This window comes from Cervus canadensis, chromosome 12 (assembly GCF_019320065.1).
Source record: "Cervus canadensis isolate Bull #8, Minnesota chromosome 12, ASM1932006v1, whole genome shotgun sequence".
Classification (NCBI taxonomy): domain Eukaryota; kingdom Metazoa; phylum Chordata; class Mammalia; order Artiodactyla; family Cervidae; genus Cervus; species Cervus canadensis.
The window spans coordinates 9,738,001-9,765,649 of record NC_057397.1 but is presented as its reverse complement, the minus strand read 5'-3'; the positions used below and the strand labels follow the sequence as shown (position 1 = coordinate 9,765,649).

General features: G+C 61.7%; 1 protein-coding gene across 1 annotated transcript in view; it reads left to right on the top strand.

Annotated features, from left to right (window-relative positions):
* The first annotated feature begins 1,342 nt into the window (after positions 1 to 1,342).
* ZC3H3 (zinc finger CCCH-type containing 3) overlaps positions 1,343 to 27,649 on the top strand; it is a 62,507-nt gene continuing 36,200 nt past the window's right edge. Inside the window, exons 1-3 of the mRNA XM_043484265.1 lie at positions 1,343 to 1,557; positions 3,347 to 4,682; positions 5,711 to 5,907. Coding sequence (XP_043340200.1) covers positions 1,470 to 1,557; positions 3,347 to 4,682; positions 5,711 to 5,907 — 1,621 coding nt within the window. The 5' untranslated portion in view covers positions 1,343 to 1,469. The remainder of the gene's footprint in view (positions 1,558 to 3,346; positions 4,683 to 5,710; positions 5,908 to 27,649) is intronic.

The following is a 27,649-nucleotide window of genomic DNA, read 5'->3' as shown; positions in this document are numbered from 1 at the left end:
TCACCGACTCAACAGAAATGAATGTGAGCAAACTCTGGGAGATACTGAAAGATGGGAAGCCTGGCGTGCTGTACCCCATGGGGTCCTAGTGTTGGACACAACTTAGCGATTGAACAAGATATATACAGTACGTAAGTTGTCATATAATTATTTTAAAAATTTATTTTTATTTATTTGGCTGTGCCAGGTCTTAGTTGTGGCATGTGGGATCTTTAGTTGTGACATGCAGGATTGGGTTCCCTGACCGGAGACCGCAGCCGGGCACCCTGTGTAGGAAGATTGGAGTCTCAGGCACTGGCCCATCAGGGGAGTCCTCATATCGTCATTTTTAAGTGTCCAATTCGGTGGATTAAGGAGATTCACAACGTTGTGCAACCATCACCACTATATGTTTCCAAAACTTTCTCATTACTGCAAACATAAACTCCCTAGCCAAAAAACATTAATTCCCTGTTTCTCCTCCCCTCAACCCTTCCTAACCTCTGATGTTTCTACAAATTTGCCTATTCAAGATGTGTCATGCAAGTGAAATCTTATCCTATTTGTCCTTTTGTGGCTGACTTATTTCATTCATTGTTTTTGAGATTCGTTTACGCTGTATCACGGACCAGTCCTACATTCCTTTTCAGGACTAAATCCTATTCCATCGTACAGATACACACCGCTTACCCATTCACCCTCATGGGCACTTGGGCTATTTCTACATTTTGTCATGGCAAATAATGCTTCACCCAACGTTGGCGCACGCGTATGTTCCAGTCCCTGTACTCACTTCTTCAGGGTATATACCCCGAAGTATCTGACTGCTGGGTCAAAGCGTCTATTTTTAACTTTCTGAGGAAACATTAGTTTTCCACAGCGGCCATGTCATTTCACACCCCCCAGCTCTATACAGTGATGTATACACCTGTTTTCATACTTGTTTCTACGGAAACAGCACAGTCTTTCACGCTTTCAGAGGTTTAACGCGTCCCTGCAGTGCCTCTCGAACCCGGACGTCCCTTCCCTTGTCTCGGGCCGCCCCAAAACAGAGCCGCACGGACCCTCGCCGCGCCGGCTCACTCCCGCAGAGGCCCCAGAGCCTAACTCGACGCGGAAGGACCTGCGCTGTGGGTAGCGTGGAGTACCCGGCTCGGCCCCTCGCCCCGGACCCACAGGGAACAAACGCTCTCGGCGAAGAACCCGGCCAGAACGCCTCAGGGCGCAAAACTTCCGCCGCAGCGTCCCCTCCGCAGGCGCCGAAAAAGGACTTCCCGGCGCTCCGTAGTGACGTGACCTCCACCCCCAGCACTGCGCGTGCGTGACCCCGCCCCTCCAGGCGCAGCCAGAGCGTGGGCGCAAGTCTCCCGAGGCGGCACGTCTCCCGAGGCCCCACTTCCGGCCGTCGGTCGCCCGGGGCCCGGCTGCAGTGCGCAGTCGCGGTGCCTCCCAGCGCTCCGCCCCGCCCGCGGTAAAACGGTCGCCCGGCGATGACGTCGCGGGGGCCTGGCCGGGCGTCGCGGACTCCGGAGATGGAGGAAAAGGAGCAATTACGGCGGCAGATCCGCCTCCTGCAGGGTGGGTCGCGCCGGGCCCGGGTCGCGCGTCCCCTTCCTATCCCTCGCTTCACAGAGGGCCCCTGCCTGCCTCCCCGAAGGGGGCCGCTCCCACCCGCGTGTCGGAGGCCGGGTCCGGTCGGTGGGGAGGTGGGTGGGGTCGGGCCGGGTCCTGGGGACCCTGAGGGGCGTTCCCGGCAGGCCCAGCTCAGCCCCGCTCGGGTTTCCGCGGCGGGTGCGAGCGTTACCGGCGCTGCGGCCGCTGGCGGCCTGGCTGTCGCTTAGTAACCGGCAGGAAGCGACCCTCCCCGCCGCCGCGGGCGTGCGCGGCCTCGGCGCCCCCGGCGCGCTCCCTCGCTCGGGGCCAGGGGTGTGTATCTCTTCCCCGTACGCCCGGTTTTGATGCCTTTGTCCCTCCTTACAGCCACATTCTCCTTTATATTCCTGGCCCAGAATCCCCGACCTTCAGATTTTCCCAAACTTTTCCATTTTAAGACCTAAGACGGCATGTTGTTCAGTCGTTAAGTCGTGTCTGACTCTTTTGCGACCTCAGTGACCATAGCCCGGGGCTGCCCCATGTCTCAAGCGGTGAAGAACCCGCCTGTGGTTCAGGAGGCACGGGAGACGCGGGTTCGGTCCCTGGGTGGGGAAGATCCCTTGGAGGAGGGCATGGCAACCCACTCCAGTATTCTTGCCTGGAGAGTTCCATGGACAGAGGAGCCTGGCAGGCTACGGTCAATGAGTCGGACACGACTGAAGCGACTGAGCACATATGGACTGTAGTCTGCCAGGACTTTGAAGGAAATGGGTTGCCATTTCCTTCTCCAGGGGATCTTCTCGACCCAGGGATTGAACCTGCATCTCCTGTGTCTCCTGCATTGGCACATGGATTCTTTACAACTGAGTCATGAGAGATGGCTTGCTGTATTTTTTTTTTTTTAAATCGTTTTAAAGGTTCTTCCCACAAAGAGAAGACTTAAGAACTGGGAAGTGTGTATTGGGAAGAGTTCAGTTGTGCTGAGCCCATCTACCAGCCACTTCCTGGCTCTCTATCATACCTACCCTGAGGTGTCACCAGGTCTGGATGTGACTCTCTTTGGGGGTGGGGGTGGGACATATGGTGGGGGAGTGCTGTAACTGGAGGGCTTGTTGGCTAAGTTGTGACAGCTTGGGTGGTTCTAGCTGAGACCTGTGTCTGCCTGCACAGCGCTGTCCAGGGGCTTCCTTGGAAAGGCACCTGGTGGTCCCCTGCACTGGAAATCTAAATGTTAGGCCTCTTTTCTTGTCGAAGGATGATGTGACATTCTTGTCACGTGTTGAGTACCCAGGGTGTCAGTTATCTTACACTCGCTGTTGTGTGTGCCAGGCAGGGAGGTCATGAAGGTGCAGCCCTGCCCTCTTTGTATTTGTGGGCAAGCCAGAGGACTTCCGTGTCTCTCTTGAGGCTCTGCAGCATGGGCCTTGCTGGTCTCTTCATGCTGGGTGACAGTTCGCCTCAGAGGATTGTGAATCCAGTATAATATCTCTGGTGAATAGGGAATATTATGCCACAGGGGTGCATTGTAAGAATAAGCAGCCAGAGATAGGATTGAAGTAGAATTGATGGGAAGAGGCTCATGGGAAAGATTGGCCTGGGGGATTTAGGCTGACTGTGAGTGGTTCTCAGGCCCAGGGGCTGCCCCTCCTGTACTGGGACTTGGCAGGGTCCAGTGGGGTTTACAGGGTGTTTGGTCAGCTGATGTCCCTCCAGGGGATTCTCCCTGATTTTCCTCACCCTCCGGTTGACAGAGTCTATGCTCCTGCCTCCTCAGGTCTGATCGATGACTACAAAAGCCTCCATGGCAGTGCCTCTGCCCCGGGCACCTCCGCTGCCCTGGGCACCTCCGCCACGTCCCAGTGGCAGCCGCCCACTTACAACAGCAGCAGGATCTTTGGTGCTCGCTACCCTCGTCCGAGCCGGAGGGGCTTCTCTGCAAACCATGGGCCTGTGTGGCGCAAGAAATACTCCCTCGTGAATCGGCCCTTGGGCTCCTCGGACCCTCCCGGCGATGGTGCCACACAGCCGCCGCTCAGGGCCGGGGGCAGCCAGGGTCCTGAACCGCAGCAGTACGTCCTGGAGAGGCAAGTGCAGCTCAGTCCAGATCAGAACATGGTCATCAAGATCAAACCACCGTCCAAGCCAGGCTCGGCCAGCACTGCGGGGGTCCTGCGGACCTCCTTGGAAGAATACGAGGACACCCCCTGGAATGACCACAGGCCTCAGGAAGGTGAGGGTGAGCCCCCCGGTGGGCAGCGGCAGCCCTCCAGGCAAGGAAGAGCCAAGGGGAGCTGCAGCTCAGAGGACCCCGTTCTCGTCTGCCAGAAGGAGCCTGGCAAGCCCCGGGTAGTGAAGTCAATGAGCAGCATGAGTGAGAGCCCCTTGGAGCCCCGGCGGACGGTCAGTGAGAGTGCAATTGCGATAAAGTCCCGCTTCCTGCCCTCCAGCCTGCCTCAGCGAGGCGGCATGGCCCTAGGCCGGAAAGCGGGCTCGCCCTCTGTGGCCAGCTGTGTTACACAGCTCCGTGGGGACGGGAGCGTGAACACCAGCCTCTCAGGTCCGTCTGCCGCTTCTGGCCTGGTGGTAGGCCCAGCTAGACCTGCTGTTGGACCCAGGCAGACCAGGGGGCCCTCGATGCTGGCGTCCTGTCGAACCAACAAGTTCCGGAAGAACGACTACAAGTGGGTGGCTGCCTCGGCGAAGGGTCCTCGGGCCTCTCGGCGGGCCCTCAGTCCCAGGGCGGTGGCAGAGAACATGTGCAAGGCCCCCTTTGCTTCAGCAGAACGAACGGAGAAGCCACAGCTCAGAGCCGACCCAGACGCCAAGCCCAGGAGGTCTGCCATGTCCTCCATGCCTGGGGCCTCCCCCAGCAAGTACAAGTGGAAGGCCTCCAGCCCCTCGGCTTCCTCGGCCTCCTCCTTCCGTTGGCAGTCAGAGGTTGGCAGCAAGGACCGTGCTGCCCAACTCTCCCCCGTCCCGTCTAGGTCTCCCCCAGTGGACAGACGGGCAGTGGAACCCAGCAGCTTGCAGCCTGTCTTCAGTGAGACCCCGCTCTCAGCTTACAAAGTGAAGAGCCGCACCAAGATCATCCGGAGGCGGGGCAGTGCCAGGTGCGGGTCCCTGCCCCCACCCCCCCGGGTCTTGTCTGGGCAGGGGTGTGGGAGGCAGGGAGGAAGCATCGCCCCGATGGAGCCTGATGATGGAGCTTGGCCTGTGATGCGTCAGCATGTCCGGCAGGAATGAGGCCGCGCTTACTGCTGTCCTTTTCAGTTTATGGGGAGGGGACGGGCGGAGGTGGCGCCAGCAAGCCCTCCCTTTCCCTTGTTGGCGAGAGACCAGAAGTTGCTGGGGTGGCTTCCGTTCTCGGCTCGCGGGATGGTGGATGGACAGCTTTGTGTCCAGGCTAGGGGCAGGGTCTCTGCGGGAGAAAGGTGGCCAGGTGACAGTGACTCACTCCCTCACCGAAGGCATGTCAGCTTCCCCGCCCTCTACCCACTTAGGTCCTGAAGAGGCTGGAAGATGGCATGGTGGCCCAGGGCTTCAGGGTCAGGGACTTAATTGTGGAGGCTGCCAGATGCCTGATGTCCCACTCCAGAGGTCCTTCCCACCGCTGACCTTGACCTTGGGCCCTGCTCTCCTGGATGGGTGCCATCTTGGACCACTTGGGTTCCATGCTCTCCTCTCTTCGCATTTTCTCTCTGGCAGCCTCTGTGTCAGTGAGTGTGGAGAGGGGAGCCATGAGGCTGATGGCAGCTCCTCCTTGGGACAACGCCTGCCTCCTCTCCTTCTCCGCAGTTCCACGTGGGGCCTCATTTCATCTGTCCAGGGAGGTGGAGAAAGTGGTCCTGGAAACACCTGGTGGGGGTCAAGGGCTGCGCTCCTCCGCCCTCCACCTGCCCTGGCTCTGGGGTCCTCCAGGGCTGCGGCTGGGAGCCTGGTGGGGTAGGGTGGGGTGGGTTGGGTTGGGGGGAGTTGGACGGGCAGCGAGCTGCTGAGGTCGATCAGGTGGGAAAGCGAAGTGGGGGGGCCAGACCCTGCTGGGGCTTGGCTGCCTGCCAGGGCTGATCCCTTGGTTCTGGGATCTGGGTGGGCGAGACAGGGAGGGTGCCTGCTAGAGCTACCTGCTTTGTCTCTGCAGCCTTCCTGGGGACAAGAAGAGCAGCCCGCCACCTGCTGCCATGGCCAAGAGTCAGTTCAGCCTGAGGCGGAAGCAGGCCCTCCGGGGAAAGAGCAGCCCCGTTACGAAGAAGACTCCCAACAAGGGGCTGATGCCGGTTACCAAGCACCGGCCGTGCTCTCTGCCTCCCGGCCGTGCCTACCTCCCCTCCAAGGAAGGTACGCTGGGAAGAGGGGCCCCCTGGGCCTGTGCTGGCTCTGCTCCCCGCTGGGACCCATGGTCCCCGTCCACCTTGTGCTGCCAGGCCGTGGCCCAAGAGCTGCTTGGCCTGGTGGGCAGTGGGCGGCCCGGGCTGGGGTGCTGTGTGCTGCACTTGGGGCCGGGGAAAGGCTGCCAGGCGGGCGCATGCAGCCTCTTCAGCACATCCCTCCATGCCCACATGGCCGTATCATCTTGGCAGAAGTGGGAAGGGGATGAGAGGGTGGCAGGCAGGCAGCCCTGAAGGGAGGGGCGGCCTGGCTGGTGCTGCCCAGGACCCTTGCCTCCTGTCCTCACTGCCCTCCCTGTGGGCTGCTTCCTCCTCTCAAGGCCTGAGCGGGCCTGGGAGGGGTTGCTCTGCCCTCTCAGTGAGTCCCTGGCAACCGCCCCCCCCCCCCCCACGCCGTGGCGATGGCAGTGCTCCGGCGTGCTGGTCCTGGGTGTCTGCTCAGAGCAGCTGGGGCTTCCCTGCGGATGCGCCAGGGATCTGGTCCTGGGCACTGCCGCTGGGGCTTGTGCTCCAGGGACTGTGCCGCCTTGGTGCTCAGGGCCCAGCTGGGGTCCGGGACCACGTTCAGCACCTGTGCAGAGCCGGCCAGAGAGCGTGGGCCCTGGGAGCCCAGGCGGAGGGCCGCGTGGGGCAGAGAGGGCGCCAGCCTCCCTTTTACCCAGTCTCCTTTGGCTGCATGTCCTGGGGTCCCAGCAGGCTTGGATTTCACCCCGGTGGCAGCAGAGGGAGCCTGTCAGCGGCTTCTGGTTGCTGGGTTGGGGGTTGGGCCTTGGCTGCGGGACTGACTGGAGAGAACAAGTGGAGCAGCCTCGTGTTTTAAGAGGCTGGCAGGGGCTGGGGAGCCCGCCGAGAGCCCAAGGCTAGCTGGGGCCTCTTGGGGCAGCTGGGAGAGGGGCCGGGGTGCTCTCTGGAGGGTGAGTGTCTGCCGGGCCGCATGGCCTCTGTCTGGGTGCTCTCGGTCACGGTGCTGTCTCTGTCGGCGGAGAAGCTGCAGGCGGAGCTGTCCCACAGGTAAGGTGCCGCAAGGTGATGGTGCTCAGGGCTGGGAGTGGGAAGGGGGCCACCCCGGAGTTGGGGGTCCCAGAGCCCCAAGGCGGGGGTGTTCCCCCCTGCCCTTCTGGGGCCTGCATGCGAGCCGGCCAGGTGCTGGGGCGTTTCCTTAGTAACCTGCTACGAGCAGGGAGAGGGGGTATCCAGGAGAGGTCCTGTATGGAGGTGGTGTTTCCGCAGGTCTTGAATGACGGACGTGGTAGGAGGGGGCTTGGGGAGGGTGTCCCAGCAGGGGCAGCAGAGCCCTTGGGGGAGCTGGTGGGTGTCTGCCAGGCACTGGGCTCCCTTGGAAGCCAGTGTGTGTGTGGAGCAGCTGCTGGGCAGGTGTTGAGGGCGGCACGGTAGTGGCAGACAGGCCTTGGGTCTCTTGGTGGCCTTCCTGCTGCCTGGGGTGCTGGGTCCTGACGCAAGGACCAACGCTGGCCTCGACTGTGTCCCTGCCAGCCCTGTGCTGCCCCTGCCCCATGGAGCCTGGGCTGCGGGCTGATGGGCCCAAGGCAGATGGTTGCCATCCTGTGTCCTGGGCCCCGTGGAAGGAGTACCGTGCAGTCGAAGAGGTCATCCTGTGCCGTGGGCTGAGAGCGCTCTCCAGGTCGGGGGGAGGTTAGCACTGCTGACTGTCCATGCAGAGTCCTGGGGGCCCGCTCTTCCTGCTCTAGGCTGGAGGGCTCTGGTGGCTTGGAGGTCGGGGTGAGGGCTGCCCCAGACCTGGAAACAGCCTGGCTGCAGCCGTGCTATAGGCACCATGGGCCGAGGGGCTGCCGGGGAGCCAGGGAGTGGGACAGGGGCCCGTGGGCAGCATCCCAGGGCTGTGGGCTGGAGACACTCTAGGATGCTTACCCGGTTGCAGGGTGGACAGGGTGAGGGGCTGACGGGGCCACAAATCTGGTGCCAGGCCACGAGGGGGAGGCGGCCTGTGTCCTTCCTGGAGTTGGACCTGCACTTGGGAACCGTATGGTCCCGTTTTAGGCCTCAGGCAGAGTGGGGGGGCAGGCTGGGGACGGTGGAGGCTGCTCCTGCTGGCAGGGTGCTCTGCTGTTCGAAGGGAGGGGGAGCAAGGCCGTGGACACCACGGGGTGTGGGGTGCGGACCGCGGCGCCTCGCGCGCTCCCTGCTCGGAGGCGGACAGATCAGCTTGTAGACGCGTGGTGACTGCGCCCTGCAGGGGAGAGGGAGGGGGAGCTGCGAAGAGGCTCCTCTTGGGGGGCTTGGAGAAGGCTCGCTCAGCCACCCTTCCTCCCCCCACGTGTCCTCCACCCCTCAGCCTTCCATGCGCTGCACCTCTGTGCTGTGCTGTGTGCTGGCTCCCGCGGTCCCCCACGTGCCGGGGCCGGGGTGTGTAGGTGGACGGTGGACGCAGAAAGCTCCTTGGGTGCTTGTAAACAGGTCGAAAAACTGCTTTCAGGCAGCAGAAGGGCTCTGCGGAAAAGGAAACTGGCGGTGGTGTCTCAGGAGCTACGGGTGGTGGGGGGCAGCTTTGGCCAGGCAGGCAGCCTGGGGCATGTCTGAGGCGCTCCCTCTGAGCCCTGAACCCACCTATGTGAGGAGAGGCGAGAGCGAGGGGACACACCTGTGCAGGCGAGGTCGCCGTGGGGCTGAGCTCGCTCGCCCAGGAGTGGACGCCCGTCCTGCGCAGTGTTGGGTGTTGCGGAGGGCGGGAGAGGCTCAGGCTGGAGGCAGGTGAGGCTCAGGCTGGAGGCAGGCGCGCCTGGAGTGGGGGAAGGGACACCGGGCCACAGTAAGGAAAGGGGATCCTGTTGGGAAGCCACTGGGGAGGGGGGAGGCGCAGGGGTCCTACGGAAGCGTGCTCGGGGACACGAGGCGGCCGTGTCCGGGCCCGAGGAGTGACCGGGGCCAGAGGGGCAGGAGCCAGGGTGGGCCTGTGGGTGAGGGTTGACCTCCAGGTCCAGGGCTGGGCTCCTTACCCCCAGACTTGATGGCAGGGACCTCGCGGGAGAGGCTTGTGTGGAGACCAGGGTGCTGGGGTGAGGGCAGGGGTGAGGACTGGGTATGAGGGCAGGGTGAGGGCAGCGGTGGGGGCAGGGGTGGGGGCAGGGGTGAAGGTAGGGGTGAGGGCAGGGGTAAGGACTGGGTATGAGGGCAGGTGTGAGGACTGGGGTTGGGGGCAGGGGTGAGGGGCAGCATTTCCCCAGCTGCTGCAGCCCCATCCTGCTCCCCGCCCGTCCCGGCTCCCTCCCTTTCAGCTCTGTGGGGACTGGGGCTTTTATCTAGTGTTGTGGGTGCTTGGGATGAGCAGGTGAGCCCCTCCTGGCCCCCTCGGTGGGCCTGAGCAGCTGTGTGTGTGTCCGTGTGTCCACATCGCTGCAGGGGCGGCCCCTTTATCTGCTTCTCTGCCCTGTTTCCCCGCACAGACCTTAGTGCCAGGTGCAGCCCTCCTCTGAGCAGGCTCGCCCAGGCTGGGAGGGCTGAGGAGGGGGAGGGAGAGCCCTGGGGCCCCCTCCAGGCCTGCTGTGCAGCCCGGTGGCCAGAAGAGGGCGGACTCGCCCCTCTTATTCTTCGTCCACCTTTTTCTGGTAATTGATTGCCTAATTTCCTCTTTATGTGAAAGAAAGCAGATATCAAGTAATTTGCAGCAATAACCTGCTAATGCTGGGCCAGTATCGAAACTCCCCTGTTCATTTCAAGTGGCAGATAAAACACTAATACATAATTATCCTTGCAAATTGGATTGTTTTAAATAACCAAAAGGCTGCGGCCAGGAGAAAGCGATCCCATCTCCCTTGAGTTACTATTGCAGTGTAATTGCCGCGTTCAATCAATTTCCCTGGCATTAGAAATTCCATCACAATCAACATTAAGCTTTATTCATTGTGATGGCTAAGAGCCGGGCCATTTCTCCTCTTTTTCTTAACTGGCAAAATTAATCAGGGAAAAGATTTTAAACATTTACCCGTGCGAAAGAGGTCAGCTCTGCCACTATATTGCTCAGCAGATAAGGGGGCTAATAAAAAGAAAATTGAATTACTAATGATCACCAGGAACAGAGTATATAAAACCTGGCAATCGCCGGCTCAGGAAAAGGGAGAATCAATTTTCTTGGGACAAGGTGCGCTCATTTTTTATTTTGGCGCATATTATCAGCAATTTAATTTGAGAGCGCATAAACAGGAGGAAACAGTTAGGGAATAATGAGCCCGGAGGTGTAAAGTGCCGCAGGATATATGCTGTACACAATTTATTTGGCACAACAGATAATCGCTTTAATTGAATTCAAAACTGCATTGTTCAGCAGGCACATGGACACTGCGCCTGGGGGCTGAACTGGAGGTTCAGCCTGACTCCGCCGCTTACTTTCTCTCTCTTGCCTGCCTCTGCCCTGCTTTCCTGGCTCTGGGCCAAGCCCTCAGACCCTCCCCTTAGTCCCTGGGCCTAGAGTCCGACTCTGGCTGGGGGAGGGGCAGGTGGTCCCTGGGGGTTTCCGTGTGACTGCCCTCCCCAAGCTCCCTGGGGAGTACCTGCACCTTGGTTGCAGGAGACCTCAGTTGATCTGCCTCAGGGCAGACAGACCCCAGAGAAGGCTGCAGCATAGAGAACCTTTAGTAGAGAGCTTCTAGGGAGTGTGCTGAGGGCGGGCTCTTTCCAGTGCCTGGGGCTTCAGGGCCCGCTCTGGGGTTGCCCGCTCTGGGCCTCCCCTCCCCGCCACACTGGGCCCAGCGCTCTGACTCAGGTCCCCTGAGGTGACAGGCTCCGTGTGTACCGCGGACCCTGACTCCCTGTGTGCAGAGAGGGTGCAGCGGGCGCCACGGGAACCCCGCGCTGCACTTGCCACTTGGCTCCAGGCTGCAAGGGGGCTTCCTGGGAGCAGCAAGTGTTTGCTTCTTGGGCCAGGGAAAAGCTGCAGGCGACTGGATGGGCAGTGGTGTCCTCGTCTCCCGGGGCTTGCTGGGGGCTGGCCTCCTCCACCTCACCTGCCCAGCACAGTGGGCACACGGCCGTAGCCCCCACCGCCCGCCCGCCTGCCCGGAGCCCCGGGTGCGCAGACAGCCACGGGGCCGTGTTTGACAGGAAGGGCCCAGGTTTCCGGGGGCAGCCAGGTGTGGGTCTGAGGGCCTCCGGGGCCTTCCCTCAGTCTGCCGTGCCAGCTGTGCGGTTTGGGAGATCTGCGCCGCCTGTCTGTGGGTGCAGCGGGGTGGCCACGCGTCCTCGGTCACCAGCAGAGAAGGTGGGGGCCTTGCCCAGTCTTCACCTTGCAGCCCCCGATCCCTGTGTCCGAGTTTGTCCAGGAAGCTGTCAGGGAGTCTCTCCCGTGTAAGCCCCCCACGGGCCCCCACCCCGGCCGCCTTTCCCTGCTGGTGCCTGGGCTCCTCACCAAGGCCCTGGATGACTGTTCTGCCCTCCCCCAGGCCAGAGCAGGGGCCTGTGGGGGCTGGGGGTCCCTGAGGCGCACAGCCCCCTGGTGGCCCATCTGTGGGCTGACTGAGGGCACGTCCTGGGGCTGCCTCCCCTGCCGCTGGGTCATTTGGGCTTGAAGGGCCTGCCTTCGGGCTGTCCCCAGGTCCCTGGGGTGCCCTCCTGTGCCAGTGGAGGTCAGCAGGCCCTCAGCTGCCTGGGTGCCAAAACTGGCCCGTGGAGCTCAGTTTGTTGAGGGGCCTCTGCAGGGCTCCTCTCAAGCAGCACCAGCTCAGGGACTTGGGGTGGACACCCACAGGGAGTGCTCCGCCTGCCCACTGTCTGCTCTGGCAGTGCCCGGGGAGCCAAGGGCATCCTCAAAGCTGTCCTCACTTAACCTCCTCCATGGCCTGATGGCTCCAGATGCACAGGAGACCCGCTCCACACCCTCCCTGCCCCCTCCCTGCCCCTCCGGTCTCACCAGGCCCGCGCCCCTCCCGACAGGGCCCTGCCCCACCCCGCCTCTGACCAGGCGTGCCCAGCAGGCAGGGGCCCTGCAGCATGGCTCTCGGAGGCAGCCCAGAACCCACTGCTGCGTGCCGGGCAGCCCCGTGCCTGGCCTCGCTGGCCTCCAGGCCGCGGTCAGTGGTCAGAGGGAGCAGAGCGAAGCCTGCTCTGGGCCTCCACATTTGTCAGTAGCGTTTTCATCACTAGTACCCTCCGGGGGCGCTTTGGGAGGGCCAGGAGGCAGGCTTGCCATGGCACAGAGGGGACACAGGCCTGGGGGACTCCCCAGGTGTCCCCGTGCTCACCTGTGCTCCTGTCCTGGGGCCTCCCCGAGGTGCGGAAAGCCCTGGCTATGAGCCTTCAGGCTGGTGCTGACCTTGGCTTGCTTTCTTCCCATGTCCTGGGGGTTTCTGTGCTGGCTGAGGGAGCGGGGCGGTCAGGTGCTTAGAGCAGGTTTGGTGGACGCTAGACTGGCTGGCTGCTGGACTTTCCCACTTTGGAGCGATCTGTGATCCAGCATCTCCTGCTGGGGTGCCGATGGGTTATCAGTTTTACTGCTGCAGACACCACAAAGGGCGCAAGAGCTGTTCCATCCGGAGCCCTGCTTTCCTAAGGAAAAAGGAAAACGCTGAAGCAGGCCCTGCAGAAGGCAGTCGCAGCGATCCTGAGCCTTGCATAAATTATTAGGCATGTCGGAGGCTTCCCGGCTTACGTCTGTCACGGCGGTGCTAATTAATTATTTCGGCAGGGCTGGCGCAGGAGCGTGTGCATGTGCACGCAGTGCTGTGTGTACCCGGCAGTGTGGGCCTCCCGGGGTGCTGTGAGCTCCTGGAGCCAGGGCACCGCCGTGACGCCAGCTGAAGCCCTGGGACCCGCTCCTGCCTGGGAAGGAGGGGCGGTGTTCCCAACGACTGCGGCCCTGGGGGCTCGTGGGTAGGGTCCCCAGGCGTCTTGATGAATGTGGATGGTGTGCTGGGGCAGCACGGCCTGGCCGTGGCTCGGGACCCAGTTGGGGATTGGTGCTGGGAGTTGCCTGGGAGGCAGGGCTGTGTCAGCCTGAGCCCTCTGGGCGGATTTCTTTCCTGCCGGGGCCAGCTGTGAGAGGGAGGGAGACCCCGCAGGCCATGGTGGGGGTGTCCCCGGGGTGGACCTTGTGGAGCCGGCCTTGGGAGAGGGATGGTCGCTGACTTTGGAGTGGTCCTGCCCACAGGTTCCAGCTTTAGTGGGAGGAGCAGGCATGACCACCATGGCTCCCAGTCCAAGAGCCCGCCCCGGACTCCTCCACACAATATCCCCAGACCCCTCTGCACACCCTGGCCAGGCCCTGTGCAGGGCGGGCAGTGATGCGATGGACCCTCCCTCTTGAGACTCAGAGCCAGGCTCTGGGCTGGAGGTATTCTCCTGTCCCTCTTGGCGTGGAGCTGGGGGCACCGGGATGGGGACCTGAACTTGGGCCCAGATGGCATCTCCGATAGACCTTGGCAGACGCCTCTCCCGGGGAGCGCTCTGTTCCTGGCTCTCGAGACCCCACGTGTTTTCACGAGGAAGGATGCCAGGAGGGGTGGGGGGCCTGGCTGAATCTGACTCAGGCTGCTGCCCCCACGCTGTGCTGCGAAGGCAGGGAGCAGGTGCTGGGCTGCAGGGCCACGCTGCCTCTCTTGCTGCCCTGATGGTGGGTCTGGCTGGAGGTGTCCCTGGCCAGCTCTGAGACAGTGCCCCGGGGCCAGCAGTGGGGGCGGAGGCCCCGGCGGGGCTGCTGTCAGAGCTTCCCGGACGGGCCAGTGCACTTGCACTTGGACACAGCACACCAGGATCAGATGGTTGGACGTTTGCTTTTAGCCTCTCTTTTCTGAAATATGCAGATGTAAGATTATAAACTCCCCCCTGAGCATAGCCTTAGGTGTCTTCTGCAAGTTAATTATTTTTGTGTTCCTCTAAAACTTCTTCTAATTTTTGTTGTAATTTTTTCTTTTATCAGGGTTATTCAGAAGGTATTCCTTCATCTCTAAACCCCTGAGGCTTTTGAGATTCTTTGTAAAATGACCACTCCCCACCTTCACTGGCGGGGGTTTAGGGTCCACTTTGGTAAAGCTCTTATGTGTGCTTAGAAAGAATGATTCCACTTGATGAGTTTGGGGCTCTAAGGAGAATTGTATTCATTGTGTTGTTCAAACCTGTGGTAAACTGCCTGATTTTGAGAGGCAGGGAAGACTTGTGTTTTTTACAGTCCCCGAGAGAGTGTGGAGACTTTCCACTGAGCATGTGAATGTGTTCATGTCTCCAGTTGTCACTTTTGTATTAGTATTTATTTTAAGGTTATTTTACTGGGTGCAAAGCATTTAGAATTGTTACATCTCCCTGGTGGAATGAATTTTTACTGTTATGAAATTTTTTTTGTTTTAATCTCCAGTTTTTTGCCTTAAAGTCTACTTTCTCTAAAGTAAGTATATGTAGGCCAATTTCCTTTTAGTTAATGTCGCAAAACATGTACATATACACTTGTGTACATACATACATACGTGGAGAAGGAAATGGCAACCCACTCTAGTACTCTTGCCTGGAAAATTCCATGGATGGAGGGGCCTGGTGGGCTGCAGTCTGTGGGGTTGCAGAGTCAGACATGACTGAGCAAATGCACTTTCTTTCTTTCTGTAGTTCCTTTTGGAGAAGGAAATGGCAACCCACTCCAGCACTCTTGCCTGGAGAACCCCATGGATGGAGGGGCGTGGTGGGCTGCAGTCTGTGGGGTTGCAGAGTCAGACATGACTGAGCAAATGCACTTTCTTTCTTTCTGTAGTTCCTTTTGGAGAAGGAAATGGCAACCCACTCCAGCACTCTTGCCTGGAGAACCCCATGGATGGAGGGGCGTGGTGGGCTGCAGTCTGTGGGGTTGCAGAGTCAGACATGACTGAGCAAATGCACTTTCTTTCTTTCTGTAGTTCCTTTTGGAGAAGGAAATGGCAACCCACTCCAGCACTCTTGCCTGGAGAACCCCGTGGATGGAGGGGCCTGGTGGCTGCAGTCCATGGGGCTGCACAGAGTCGGACACGACTGAGCCACACACACACACACACACACACACACACACACACACACACACACACACACACACACACACACTCTCTCTCTCTCTCTCTCTCTCTCTCTGCAAATGTTGGTGTGTGACGTATGCAAACGTGTTTACTTTTATAAGTAAACAGCACAAAGTATTGTAAACAGTCCAAAAAAAGCCGTTTTGTATTACGGTTAGATTTCTTTTTTTGTATCAGCAAATAGTTGCATTTTAACTGCAACCTGAAGTTGTCCTTGTAAGAAAAGATTTCGTATGTTCACAACAAACCACAGCTTGGGTGTATTTGGGTTTAAGTCCAGGCCCTTACTATGTGCTGCTTCTTTACTGTCCCTGTTGTGTTTTTTCTTTCTTTTTTTTCTTCTTTTGTACGTATATGTTTAAATTCCGTTTTTTTCTCCATTAGCTTATTATATTTCCTTTTATTTTTGTTTCGGTTGTATTGTATGTTTTTGAGTCTGTTTTGAGTCTTGTTGAGTCTTGGAAATTGCCGTCTGACCCCTCCCTGGACAGCATGAGAAACTTAGAGCACCATCCCCCTTTTTTCTTCTCTTCCATCAGACATGCTGCAACTACCATGATTTTAATTCTCCATGTGTTTTAGACCCTAGAAAATGTTGTGTATGGTCAGCCTTGACCCAGACATCTACGTATTTATTTTCCCATCTCTTTTCACTCCTTCCTTGCCTTCTGCCGAGAAACACCTCTTGAGATTTCTGGTGATGTGCAGCTGTGCTGGGGGCCGTTGTTCTCCGTGGACGGTTATCTTAAGTCTTCCTCTCTGGAGAGTGATTTTGCGTGGGAGGCTGCAGGGCTCCAGGGGGAGACCTGGCTGTTGCCGGCTGGCCCCGCTCTCCTGTGGGGTCTGCTGTCCCCATCTGGCTGTGGAGTTTTCTCCGTCTCTGGTTTTCAGCAGGTGTATGATGGTGTGCTTCCCGTGCGTTTTATTTATCCTGCTTAGGTGTGTGATGCTTCTTGAATCGTGGCTTGATGGTTTTCATCAGTTTTGGTCTGGCTGAGAGCTGAGCGCCTCAGCGCACACTCCTGTGGGCTGCCCTAGTGTGCCGAGGCCTCTGCTGGCACTCACCCGGGGAGGGTAGGGGTCTCTGCTCCAGGGGGCGTGGGGGCCGGGCCGGTGGGGCTCAGGCTTCTGGGCGCTTGCTCCTGCAGCTCCTGTGGGGTGGAGCAGGACTTGGTGCCACACAGCCCCCAGCTTTGTGCACCCGAGGCCCTGTCTCTCCCTGTGGGGTGGTGGAAGGGGTCCTGGGCAGGAAGAACTGCCGCCCCAGAGCTGGTGGGTGGTGGGCGCTGGTGCGCTTGCTTGGATCCCTCAGGACTGTGCCCTTTGGTCACCCCCCACCAGCCCTGTGTCCTTGTGGGGGCATATTAGCACGAATGGAGCCCGCTCAGGACAGGCCCCAAGCGGGGGCCTCCCCCAGGTCTGAGGTGAGACCCTCTGCTTCCCACGCTTTGGCCTCCCACGGGTTACTCTACCGAGGGAGGGACATGAGCTGAGGGCTCAGCTGTCCTGGGAAGGCGGGTCCTGGTATTCCTCTGCAGGGGGACTGCGCCTCTTTAGCTGTCGGAGTGTCTGGGCAGACCACTTGACCCTGGACAGGTGCTGGGGTCCTCGGGGCCCTCTGCTCTCAGTGGCCCTCCTGCCTTCTTGTCTTTTCTGGTGTCTGTGGGAGGTGAGCCTGGGCTCCCCAGATGAGCTGTTGCCAGGCAGATCCCAGGCTGAGAAGGCCCCCTGGCCCAGTGGGGCCTCTGGTGCCACTTGAGCATCACTTGTGTGGCCCAGGGCCCTCGGTGCTCCCAGGGATCCCTCTGGTTTGCAGGTTTGGTCCTAATGCATAGAATTGATGGGGTTTGCAAATACAGTCTATAGCTGTGCGCAACAACTGCAAATCCATCAGCTTCTGACCATGAGACGTGCAGGTGCTTCTTGCTCTGCCTCCGTGTCTTCTCCCAGGCCCGGCCCCATGGCATCTTGCGCCCAGCGGTCCTCAGGAGTCTGCAGTCCCGCCGCTATCAGTCTGGGCGGCGTCCAGACAGGGGTCCAGCTCAGGGAGGTGGCAGGTCCCTTCTGTGGGGTTGTGTGGATGGGAGCGAGCTGCTGTCCTCCCCACCTCCTGTGCCCCTGGCAGCTGACCCTCGGGTACTGTGCTTGGAGATGCCCGGAGGGTTCTGAGCCGGTGTTCTCTGGGGGCCTGTCCTCACCTGCTGCAGCTGTTCAGGGGCCACCCCCAGGTGTGCTGAGGGAGCCAGCATGCTCCCGGGCATCTGCAATGTGGGGCTGGGCCGGGGCCTGGTTCATGGTGCGCTCACTCCCTCCCGTTGCGTTGGTTTTGGGTGGTGGGGGCCTGGGGACACCCCAGGTGGTGCTCCTCCTGGTGCTCCTGCCTGCCTGGCTGAGGAGAGTCTGAGAGTCTGGGGACCCAGTGCCTGGGCCATCAGCCTGGTGTGGGCCGGCCCTAGCCCCGACCGCTCCGGCCTGGAGAGCCGCACGTCTGGCAGGGCCTCTGGGGGGCCAGACTGGGCCTCTGGGCGCTGTGGGCCTGGTGCAGGGCCCAGCTCCCCACACTTGCGGGCTGTTTGCTGTCCTCCTTTGGAGCGCTGCGCTTTCTGAGTCAGTTTGGAGCTGTTTTCTTCTCATGGTGTGCCACAGGCTGTGCAGACCCCCGGGCTCTGGCCACTGTCCTCCTGACTGCCCTTCTTCATCAGTGGTGGCCTGTGCGGAGCATGCTCTCTGTGGCGCTGGGTGTGACAGCGGCCGCTGCTCCAAGCGCTGGGCACGGGCGGGCCCCCGGCGGCTGACAGCAAATGGCCTCGCCACCCAGCAGGGGGCGTCCTGTGAGGCAGCATGTGCTCGGTGTGGTCCAGGGGTGAGCCCGTCTGTCCCAGGCTGTCCCGCAGGTGCAGGGCGACTCGTGTCAGGGGTGCCTTCAGAGCCGCTCGCTGCCCACACACCGGCCGCAGCGGCTCAGCCACCTGGTCCTGAGTCAGTGCGGGTGGCAGAGGTATGTGGGGTGGGCGGTGGGGCTCGGGGTGTTGGGGGAGAGATGGCGTACGTACCTCACTGCATGCAGGAGATGGAAGGCAGGCCCTGGCCCTGTGAGCAAACACAAACTCCCTAGCCCTGGTGCCACCATAGAGTCTGGGAAGGACGGTGGGAGGGTGGGGAGGATCAGGCGGGGGCCCACGGCTCCCAGGGTGTCCGGGGTGAGCTTTGCTGAAGCCACGTTGTGCAGCGAGTCACCAGCACCACGTGTTCTCATCTCTGCTCGTCTGCACCCGTGTGGAGGCCGGGCATCCCAAGTGCTCCTGCAGACTGTGCTGCTGCCGGGCGCTGTGACCGGGGGGTCAGCAGTGAGGGACGGCCTCCCCTCCCTCCAGGCACCTCTGCCTCCCTCTCTTTATCTGCTGAGTTTTTCTGGGCTGCCGACTGCAGGGCTGAGCCTCACGACAGGCGGCGCCCTCTTCTGGAGAGTCCACCAGCCTCGGGCAGACCGACCTGGGGTGCCCACCACCCTGAGGTTGGGAGGCCTCTGCTCTGGGCCTCTGCCTGCCCGGCTCCCTCCCTGCCCGGGGTAGCCCCAGCCCCCACAGTGCCTCGCAGACCCCCTCCCCACCCTCCTCCCTGTTCCTGCCACCTCCCACCCCTCCTTCCCCCATGGCAGCCACAGAGGCCTGAGGCCCTCTCTTCAGAGGTCCGAGGCCCTCTCTTCAGAGGTGTGTGGGGCTACAGCCGCCCCCAGCCTTACCCTGGCCCCAGTAGCGCGCTTTCTGCGAGTGGAGCCTAGGAGCTGTCCCTCAGCAGGACTGGAGGACCCTGCAGTGGCCCAGGCCCAGGCTCCTCCCTGCGGGCCCGGAGCTGAGGGTGGGGGGCCCCTGGTCCCCTTCTTGGCCAGCCTGTGCTGCCCCCCTGCTGCCTCCGTGGTTGGCAGCGGGCCTCCTCTGGCCCGTGAGCCCCAGTGGCTCTGCTGCCCTCCCGCCTCGGCCACGGTGCCTCTCTCTGGCCCGTCTCTGGCCAGGCAGGCTGGCTCCAGGGCTGAGTGAGGCCAGATCTACCCTGTGCCCAGGTGCCCTCAGGCCTGCTTGCTGCCCCTGGGCTACAGCTCTGCCCCTCCAGCCACCGGATAGGATGGGTGAGTGGCCAGGAGAATCCGGGTAGCCTGGCACTTGTGAGGGCGCACGTGGTTTTCTCTCCGTGGTCACTGCTTTTTATAGCGGGGTTATTTCCAGTCTCTCTCAGAAGCATCCGTCTCTGGCCCCGACTCTGAGGAAGCTGGACCAGGCGCCTGAGGGGCCAGGCTGTGGCCAGCAGGAGCGCTGTCCTCGCGCGGGCCACCGGCTCTGGGCCATGTAGTGGGACTGGGGTTTCTGGGGACGACTGAGGCCCGCTGTCTGTCACACTTCTGGGGGCACACCCTGTGTCTGCTGGGGGCCCCCCCTCGGTCCCCCCCCCGTGGGTGAGGATAGGGTCCCTGAGGGTGAGCGGGGTGGAGGCGGGCATGTTGGTTGGCGCCTATCCTGTGGCATGGCGGTTAGTGTCTGGGCCAGCCCCGTGGGGAGGGCAGGCATGTTCTGCACCGCATCCCCTGTCGCTCATGCTTGGAACGTGGGCCTCTGTCCACGTGGGACTGGTGGGCACTTTTCTGCCACCAGAAACCTCAGCAGAAACTGCCAAGGTGGGGTGGGCCTTCACCTCCCAGGATCGGCTTTGGCCCCTCAGCTGACCTGGCTTGTTGGGGGCCCTGGTGCTGTCAGTGGGCTGTGGACAAGGCCCCTCCACTCCCTTAGTGGACCTGGGAGCCCCTGTTGCTCCCTAGGGCTCTGGCTTTCCAGGGTCTCAGTCTGGTAGGGGGCGGGTTCCCCCCCAGGCCACTTCCCTGTCCTCCTGGCTTGCCTGGGACAGGCTCCCAGATGGACGGACACAGGTGTGAGAAAGGACTGCCGTCCTGTGAGGATGGAGACCATGTGCCCACAGACCCAGTGCGGGGCTAAGTGTTGGCCGGCCCCTGGTCCCCTGGGCAGTCAGGCCTTGGACCTCTGCACGCAGGTGCGTAATCCCAGCACAGCCTGGTTCAGCCCGGGCAGGGGCCGCCTGGTCTCCAGGGGGCCGGTGGGGAGCCCAGCCGTGTCTGGACACTGCTCTCTGCCTGCTCGGGCCTGGCCCTGTCTCTGGGGGAGTGGGGGGGGGGGTGGGCTGTCTGCCTGGCCTGGATCCTACCTTCCCTGCCTTTGCTTGGGGTGCCTGGCCTTGGGGTGTGGCTGTCTCTTGCACCTGTGGGCCTTGTTCCCCGAGTTTGCCCCTTGTGCCCTGGGCCTGCAGGTGGGTGGGGGCTGGGAGGTGCTCCCTTCCCCTCCTCCCTCCTTTAGACCTGCCCCCGCAATGCACAGACTGTCGGGGAGCATGCTGCCCCGTTTCACACGGACAGGGTGGCGTCTGCGATCGATGGCTCGCGCATGATAATTACAGGAGCCGGCGGCTTGTGCTGCTTGAGTGAGTTTGAGAAGAGTAGGGTCTCAATCTTCCCTCTAATAGGGCCCTGACAGTCCCGGCAATGTGTGTCTCTGGCCGATAGTATCGTCATTAAACACCAGGTAGCGTGGGATGGTGTCGCGCGGGGCCGGGCGGCAACAGGGCTGTCTGTCACCTCCCTGCTGCCCATGCTCCTCTGGTGCCGCCGGCCGCCGGGTGGCGTGCAGCCTGGTTGGGCTGCTGTTGTGATTTGGTGACAACAGGTGTTCGCTGAGGCTGGTCCCCAGAGCAGGAGACAGGAAGTCTCGCGGGGTGCGACCCAAGATTGCCTCTACCCTCTCAGGGACAGGCGTCCCTCCCCCTTGCTGACGTGCATCCACAGCCTGCGTGTGAGCGAGCGCACGTGTGTGTGAGCGAGCGCGTGTCCACGTGGCCACCCCTCTCCCCAGGGCCTCCTATGCCTGCGTGTGAGTGAGTGCGCGTGTGTGAGCGAGCGCATATGTGAACGAGCACGTGTCCACGTGGCCACCCCTCTCCCCAGGGCCCCTGTGCGGACTCTGGCCTGGAAGGCAGGGGTGGGCCCTCTGTGTGTCGGAGTCCGGCAGAGCCTCTCCACGGGCTGCCCGAGCCTTTCCTGGGGGCCTGCAGGAGGGCTGGTCCGGAGGCAGAACCGGGTGCCGTGGGAGCCGGGCGGGGCCTCGGTGGCCCGTCCCCTCCTGTGTGGCGCCTGCGGGGACACGGCCGAGCTGCCTGACCGCGGCAGGGCTTTTCCACCGTTTGAGGTGCTGGCAGCCATCAAGCGCAGGAAAAGTGGAGTGATTTATTAGACTCATAAAAATTCATCCTTTGCGATCCCCGTCACCCTCCGTTTGAAGCTTGTTAGAGCGCGGGGGCTGCGGTCCCTGGCAGCTCCCACTGAGCGAGCTTGGGGGTAGGGCGTCTGCCTCCTCCAGGAGGTTTTGTCCTGATGTTTCGCTTGTACTTTTGTGGGTGGGAGCAGGAGGGCCAGGCCCGGTCACCGCATGCGCCCTGCACCTGCAGGTCCGCGGCTGGGACCGGCTGCGGCTGCTGGCTGCCAGGGCACTGAATGCAGTGGGTCCAGGGTGGGCAGTGAGCGGTGTTCGGTGAGGGGTGAGACACAGGTCTGGGGGCGCAGGGAGCCTGCAGGGGCAGGGGGAGATCTGGGGTGCTGGGGCAGGTGTCGGGGCAGGGGGAGGTCGCAGTGTGTTTCTAGCTGTCTTTGTGGGTTGGAGCCACGTGTCTTCCAGGCTGATGTCAGAGTTGAGCCCCTCTTCTGTCCTTCCTGACAGACTCCTAGGCAGAGGCCCCCAGGCCTGGTGCCCGTCTGGCCCAGCCTGGGTCTCGTCCTGCTGGGCAAGGTGGGCAGGTCATTTTCCTTCCTTCTTCCTTAGGGCTGATGTGCCTGGCGGCTCTGCTGCACGGTGGGCACTGTGGATTCTCTGTAGGGAGTGGACGGCAGAGGGTCCCCACTTCTCTTGACAAGGAGGCACCCCCTGAGCTGGCCAGAGCCAGCCCTCCCTGGGTCTTCCCCTGCGAACTGCGGTCTGGGTGGGGTGAGGGGCCCAGCCTCCTGCCATGATGCCTGCTTCCATCCGTCTCTTTGCAGGCAGCGTCTCGCTGGCTCTACTTCAGGTCCCGGCCCTTCTGCAGGGCGCGTGGGTCCAGAGTGGGAGCTGCCCTGCCCCTGGCGTCTGCTGGGAGCACCCCCTCTGGGAGCACCTCTGGCCGCGTAGCTATCCCTCTGCTTCCTGAAGGTGGAGGAGTTTCTCCTGGCGGCCCTTGGGGACTGCGCGCCCCTCCTCAGTCCTCTTGATGCTGTTGTGGTCTCACCGTCTCCAGGATCATAGGCGTCACCAAGGGAACAGCTCAGACAGGCTGATGTTCAGAAAAGATGGTGTCCAGAGACGGCAGGCCGGTCGCTGGCGGTCTGGCGGGTTCTCTTCTGCTGGCCAGGTGTGAGCCTTCCACCAGCCTCGAGGCAGCACAGGGCGGGCCCAGACTCTCCGCCTGCCTGCAGCCCTCCCTGCTTCCCACTGTCCGGGGGCCGTGGCCGTGCCACCCGCTCTGTCTAGGCCCTCCCAGCCGGCGGTGTTGTGGGCGTGCTCCCCGAGCTCCTTGCCTTGTGATCCCTAAGCAGGCAGTAGCTGGAGGGGCCTGTTCTCGTGGAGGCCAGGGGTGGTCTGGGGGGCGCCCTAGGAAGAGGTGTCATGGGGGAGTCCTCTTGGGAACCATGGGCGTGAAAGCCCTGTCAGACCTCGGAACCAGGGGAAGCTGGTTTGGGTGCTCGGAAGCTGCTTCGGTTGTTGGCGCCCACGGCCCCAGTCAGGTGGAGGCCTTCCGCTGTGGGGGCTTTGAGTGGCCTTGGGGAGCAGGGTGCAGTGCGGGCTGCTGGTTAGGCGACGGGCCAGTGGGACACGCGTTACTGGGAGGGGAGGGCAGCTCCTGGGGCTCCTGAAAGCCTGAGCCGTGACGTGGCCTCTCGGCTGTCTTACCTCAGAGTTGGGGGTGTGAGGAAGTGTCAGGGCAGCTGCTGAGGAGGAGCAGGTTCGGTGACTGGGGGCCTTGAGTCACAGGACTGGGCACGGGATGCCCAGGCCGGCAGGAGGCTCACCCCACAGCCCACCCGCCCACTTCCCGGCGGCTGCGCTGCAAGGCCCTAGGGGGCCGGGTGCTTGACTGACCCCATCCACTCGGTTTGCTGGCGGGGCCTGGGGCCCCCTTCAGGAGCAGAGCTTGGTTTCTGGGGTGCCTGACAGGCGGGTGGGGTTCTCGATCCTCAGGCTGTGCCTGACCCAGGCACCTCGTGCATCTGGTTCTGGAGAATCCCCCACCTGGACGCCAGGCACTGGCTGTGGCCCAACAGTCCTGTCCTGCACCCCGCCGGGTGGGAGGGCTGGCGGCGTCCGTGTTCTCTGGCTTAGCCTTCCCCGGTGGCTCTGAGCTGTCTCCTCGCTCTGCTGGCCCTCAGGTGCTGGGGTGATGCCCCTGGACCGTGTGGGAAGCCCAGCCGTGACTGTCTGCTGCCTCGGGCCTCCCCCACGGCCTGTTGCTCACTCTGCCCATTCCAGAGGCCCCAATGCCTGTGTGGACTTGGAAGCAGATGCACGATGGGCCGCGGGGCCCGGGGGCCTGCCTGATCAGGGAAAGTCTGGGACAGGCCTCTGGTCCACGCTCCTCAAGGTCCCAGATCAGCCTCGCCATCCCCGCCCTGCCTTTCCTGATGGCGCCCACCCTGCCTCCGTTGGGATGTCCGGAGCTGACTGGACCGCTGGGTGGCGTGGGGGCCACTGGCCACCGGGCTGTCGGGGGCTTGTCCCGCCGCCTCCTGCTCCTATCGGCAGCCCCAGGCAGTCTCTGCTCAGAGGAGCTCCAGTTCCAGCTCCTCTTCTCTCATTAAACAGTCGTGAAATCAGCTCATTTCCTCCTAGTTCTCGCTCTTTGAAGCTCCATAAAAACTTGAACCCCCTCTCAACCCCAGCCCGCAGTGACACAGAGTGAGGGCCTGCCCTCCATCCGGTGGCTTTGCTGTCTGTGGTGCTTGTTGAGGTGGAGTGGAGGCTGGGGTCAGCCGGAGGCCAGGCTGCTTTGGACAATGCTGCCGGATGGCCACCCCGACGGCGGGGGCCCCTGAGGGCTGGTGCTCCCTGTTCCCAGACGGCCAGACCCTGCGGCCGGCCTCCCTGGCAGTGCCCCTCCCCCCCACCCCCAGCCGTGTGCTTGGTGCGTGGGGCCAGGGCCTGGCTGATGGATGGGCTCATACCCATTCAAATATGATGCCAGCAGTTTTTTTGTAGTTTGTCTTCTACTGCGGTAGTAAAGTTTTTAATTAGGGAAGCTAATGAGATCGATTAGTCATTAGAAGTGACCTCTGCACAGCGGGGCGGAGAGGGCTGTGTGTGTGGGCCTGATAACGCGGTGCCCGGGCGTCGTTGGCAATAAAGGCGCGAAGGGTTTGATTTGAGTGAAATGTGCCACGGGGAATACATCATGCGGAGAAAAAAATTACAGCCCTGGGAGTCTGTAATGAAGGGAATTAAACCAACATTCTATCTAAATAACATGATTATCTACACAGACCTCAGCCAGCCAGGAGGAAGGGGAGAGCCTGCTGCCTGGCGGGGCTGTGCTGGGTTCAGGTGGCCTTGCCCGCGTGAGGAGCGTGCTGCCTCCTGGAGAGCATGCCCGCCACTCCGTCTGCACACAGCCTGCGGGGCTGCTGGGCCTCCCACCCCAGCTTTCTGGCCCCTATGTGCCATGTGCGGTCTTAGGAGCCCCTAGTCCTACCACGCCTAGGACAAGGGTGGCACGCCACTCGTCTGCCTGCCCTGCTGAGCTTGTGCCCTGGACAGGGGCGCCCTGGACGGTCCTCTCTGTGACCGTTGTCAGGCGCATCCACCCCCAGGCACATGCTGCTCATGGAAGACCGGGAGGATCTACAGGGCCAGGCTGGGGGTCACAGCCCACTGTGGGGGCCCGGCATGGGCTCTGTGCCCTCCCTCCTGCCTTTTGGATTTAGAGGGCAGGGGTATGACAGGGGAGATGTCTGGAGAGTGACAATTAGCCTTTTAAGAGGGACGGTCTGCTTTATTAGTTTGTTTTTTTGGAAGTGGTAATGGGGCACCGATAAGGAAAACGCAGTAAGTTGATGATGAAGTTGCTCTCACAGTGGGGCTGCATTGCACAGGGATGTCGTGAACACCAGTGCTCTTCACAGGCAGAAGTGAGGGCCAGGCGCAGAGGCTGTGTCTCAATAGGCGCTTTGCAGAATGTGGAGTCCAATCCCTTGGGCTATGGGGACTGGGGGCTTCCTGAAGGAGGTGGTGCCTGGTGGAGCAGGGAGGGGATGGGAGAAGGGGGCGTGCATCTGGGAGAGGGGGTGGAGTGTGGGATGGAAGCAGCCAGACTGGGGCGGGGGCCTGCTCACGGCCCAGCGCCCCTTCCCACCCCACACAGCCGTGCCGCAGGCCACAGAGCAGGGCACCCTGGGCTCTGCGGTGCATGTCACAGCCTCAGCTGGTGGGTGGTGGCCGCTGTGGGGGGTCAGAATGGGGCGGAGGGTGGGCGGCCCGCTGGAGGGGACAGGCAGGGGTCTGTCCAGGTCAGAGGCTCTGGGAACAGGGAGCTGGGGTGGGTTTGGAGGCTATGAGGTCAGCATGGGGCTTGGTGATAACTTAGAGGAATTCTCATGTTCCTGAGCTCATAGTTGGAGCAAGCTATTATTGATTTTCATTGGTCTCTCCTTGCTTGTAAGACCTTGAAAATTCAATTCAACAAACATTTATTTATTGATGCCCAGGGTATGCTGTGGAGAAGGCAATGGCACCCCATTCCAGTACTCTTGCCTGGAAAATCCCATGGACGGAGGAGCCTGGTATAGGCTGCAGTCCATGGGGTCACTAGGAGTCGGACACGACTGAGCGACTTCACTTTCACTTTTCACTTTCATGCATTGGAGAAGGAAATGGCAACCCACTCCAGTGTTCTTGCCTGGAGAATGAATCCCAGGGACGGGGGAGCCTGGTGGGCTGCCGTCTGTGGGGTCGCACAGAGTCGGACACGACTGAAGTGACTCAGCAGCAGCAGCAGCTGCTGGGGCATGCTGGGCAGTGTGTGGTGTGGGGCTGCCCGAGGCTGGAGGCCCGCCCCTTGGTCACTCGGCAGGGCCGGGCCCCCAGGTGATCCTGTGCTTCTGCTGAGCTCCGCTTGTTCCCCACGACCCCTCCTGAGGTTCCGCCCTTGCTAGGAGACAGACAGGTGGGGACAGGTGGGGCGGGGTGCCGGCCCGGCCTTGCCCAGGCTTCTGTGGACCCCCCTGGTGGGCAGTGGCTGTGGGTCCCTGCCGTCAGTCCTGGGGAGCAGAGGCGTCCCCCGCTCTCAGCACTCCCTGGGCCTTGTGGCCCACGCGTAACCTGACCCGGCTGGCTGTGTGTAGCCTGCACACCTCCTTCTTCTGTTGTGGGGGCTCCTAGGAGGGCCTGGAGTCCCTGCCGTGTCCTGGCCGTCTCATGCGGGAAGGCGGGGCCCTTCCAGCATCTGGACCGGGAGGCACAGTGCCTGTTCCGATGGCTGTGCAGGTGTGGTTGCTTTGCTGGGTGGGCTGGTCCTGGCTGTGCCTGGGCAGACCCCTACCCCACCGCCCGCCAGGCTGGGTGGGTCTGGAGAGGAGGTCCGGGCCGAGGTGCTGATTGCTGAGAGGGGAGGGCCTGGCTGTGGCTTGGTGGGCTGTTTTGTTCCCAGCTCTGGGAGATGGTTTTAGTTAGTGTTACCGTCATCATTCATAGAGCAGTAACTACTTTCTGTGGGCTTTGCAGGTGCTGGGAAGATGTGTCCTGGGCCTAGGGGAGCAGGTTTGGGTCAGGATGCACTGGTTTGTGCCGCTGGGCAGTGGGGTGGCTGGGCATCGCCAGGACTGGCGTAAAGCAGCGAGGCACATGGGGCCTTGTGGGGCCGCGCCCTCTTCTGGGCCATGCCGGGCCTGGGCAGCCTTCAGCTGAGGGTCAGCTGATCCTTGCCCTTCCTTGTGCTGGAGTTCTGGTGGTGAGACCAGTGTGTTTTCCTGGCCCCCCGTCTGTCCATCCCCCACAGCTGTGCTGCCCAGAAGCTGCACGCTGCGGGGGTGGTGGTTGTGGCCCCCTTCCAGGCAGAGCCCTGGGCTGCGTGCAGGCATGTGGAAGTGGGCCCCAGGAGAGGCGCCCTTGGGAGCCTGGGCCTGAGCAGCCCGGCCTGAGGGCCTGGGTGCTGGCTGGGCCACAAGGGGCGGCAGTGCTGCATTAACTTTAATTATCTGGGCAGTTAGAGCCGTGCGTTTCAAAAGGTGGCAATTAGATTCGTTCCTCGAAGCCATGGAGAAATTGCTGGCTATCAAGTTGAGGGAACTGGGGCAAAACAGATCCCTGTTAATTGCATGAAACCTTCAGCAAGGAGGAAAGCTGTGGTGTATATCACTCTGCAAAATGTTATGGAAACGGAAATGATTAAGGACATAAATCTAACGTGGAGGCAGGGTGTGGGTGAGGGTGGCCAGAGAGGGAGGTGAGCGCCTCGCATCCCAGCCTCCGCAGCCCACCCGCGGCCCGTCCTCACTGCCCACAGGAGCTGGGCCTGCCCTGCCGCCGGCTCTGGCTGCAGGAGCTGCTGGGCTCCCCGGAGTGGGGTGGGCGTGGGCAGGGCGGTGGGCAGCTCCCCCACCTCTCCTGACCTCTGTGTCTG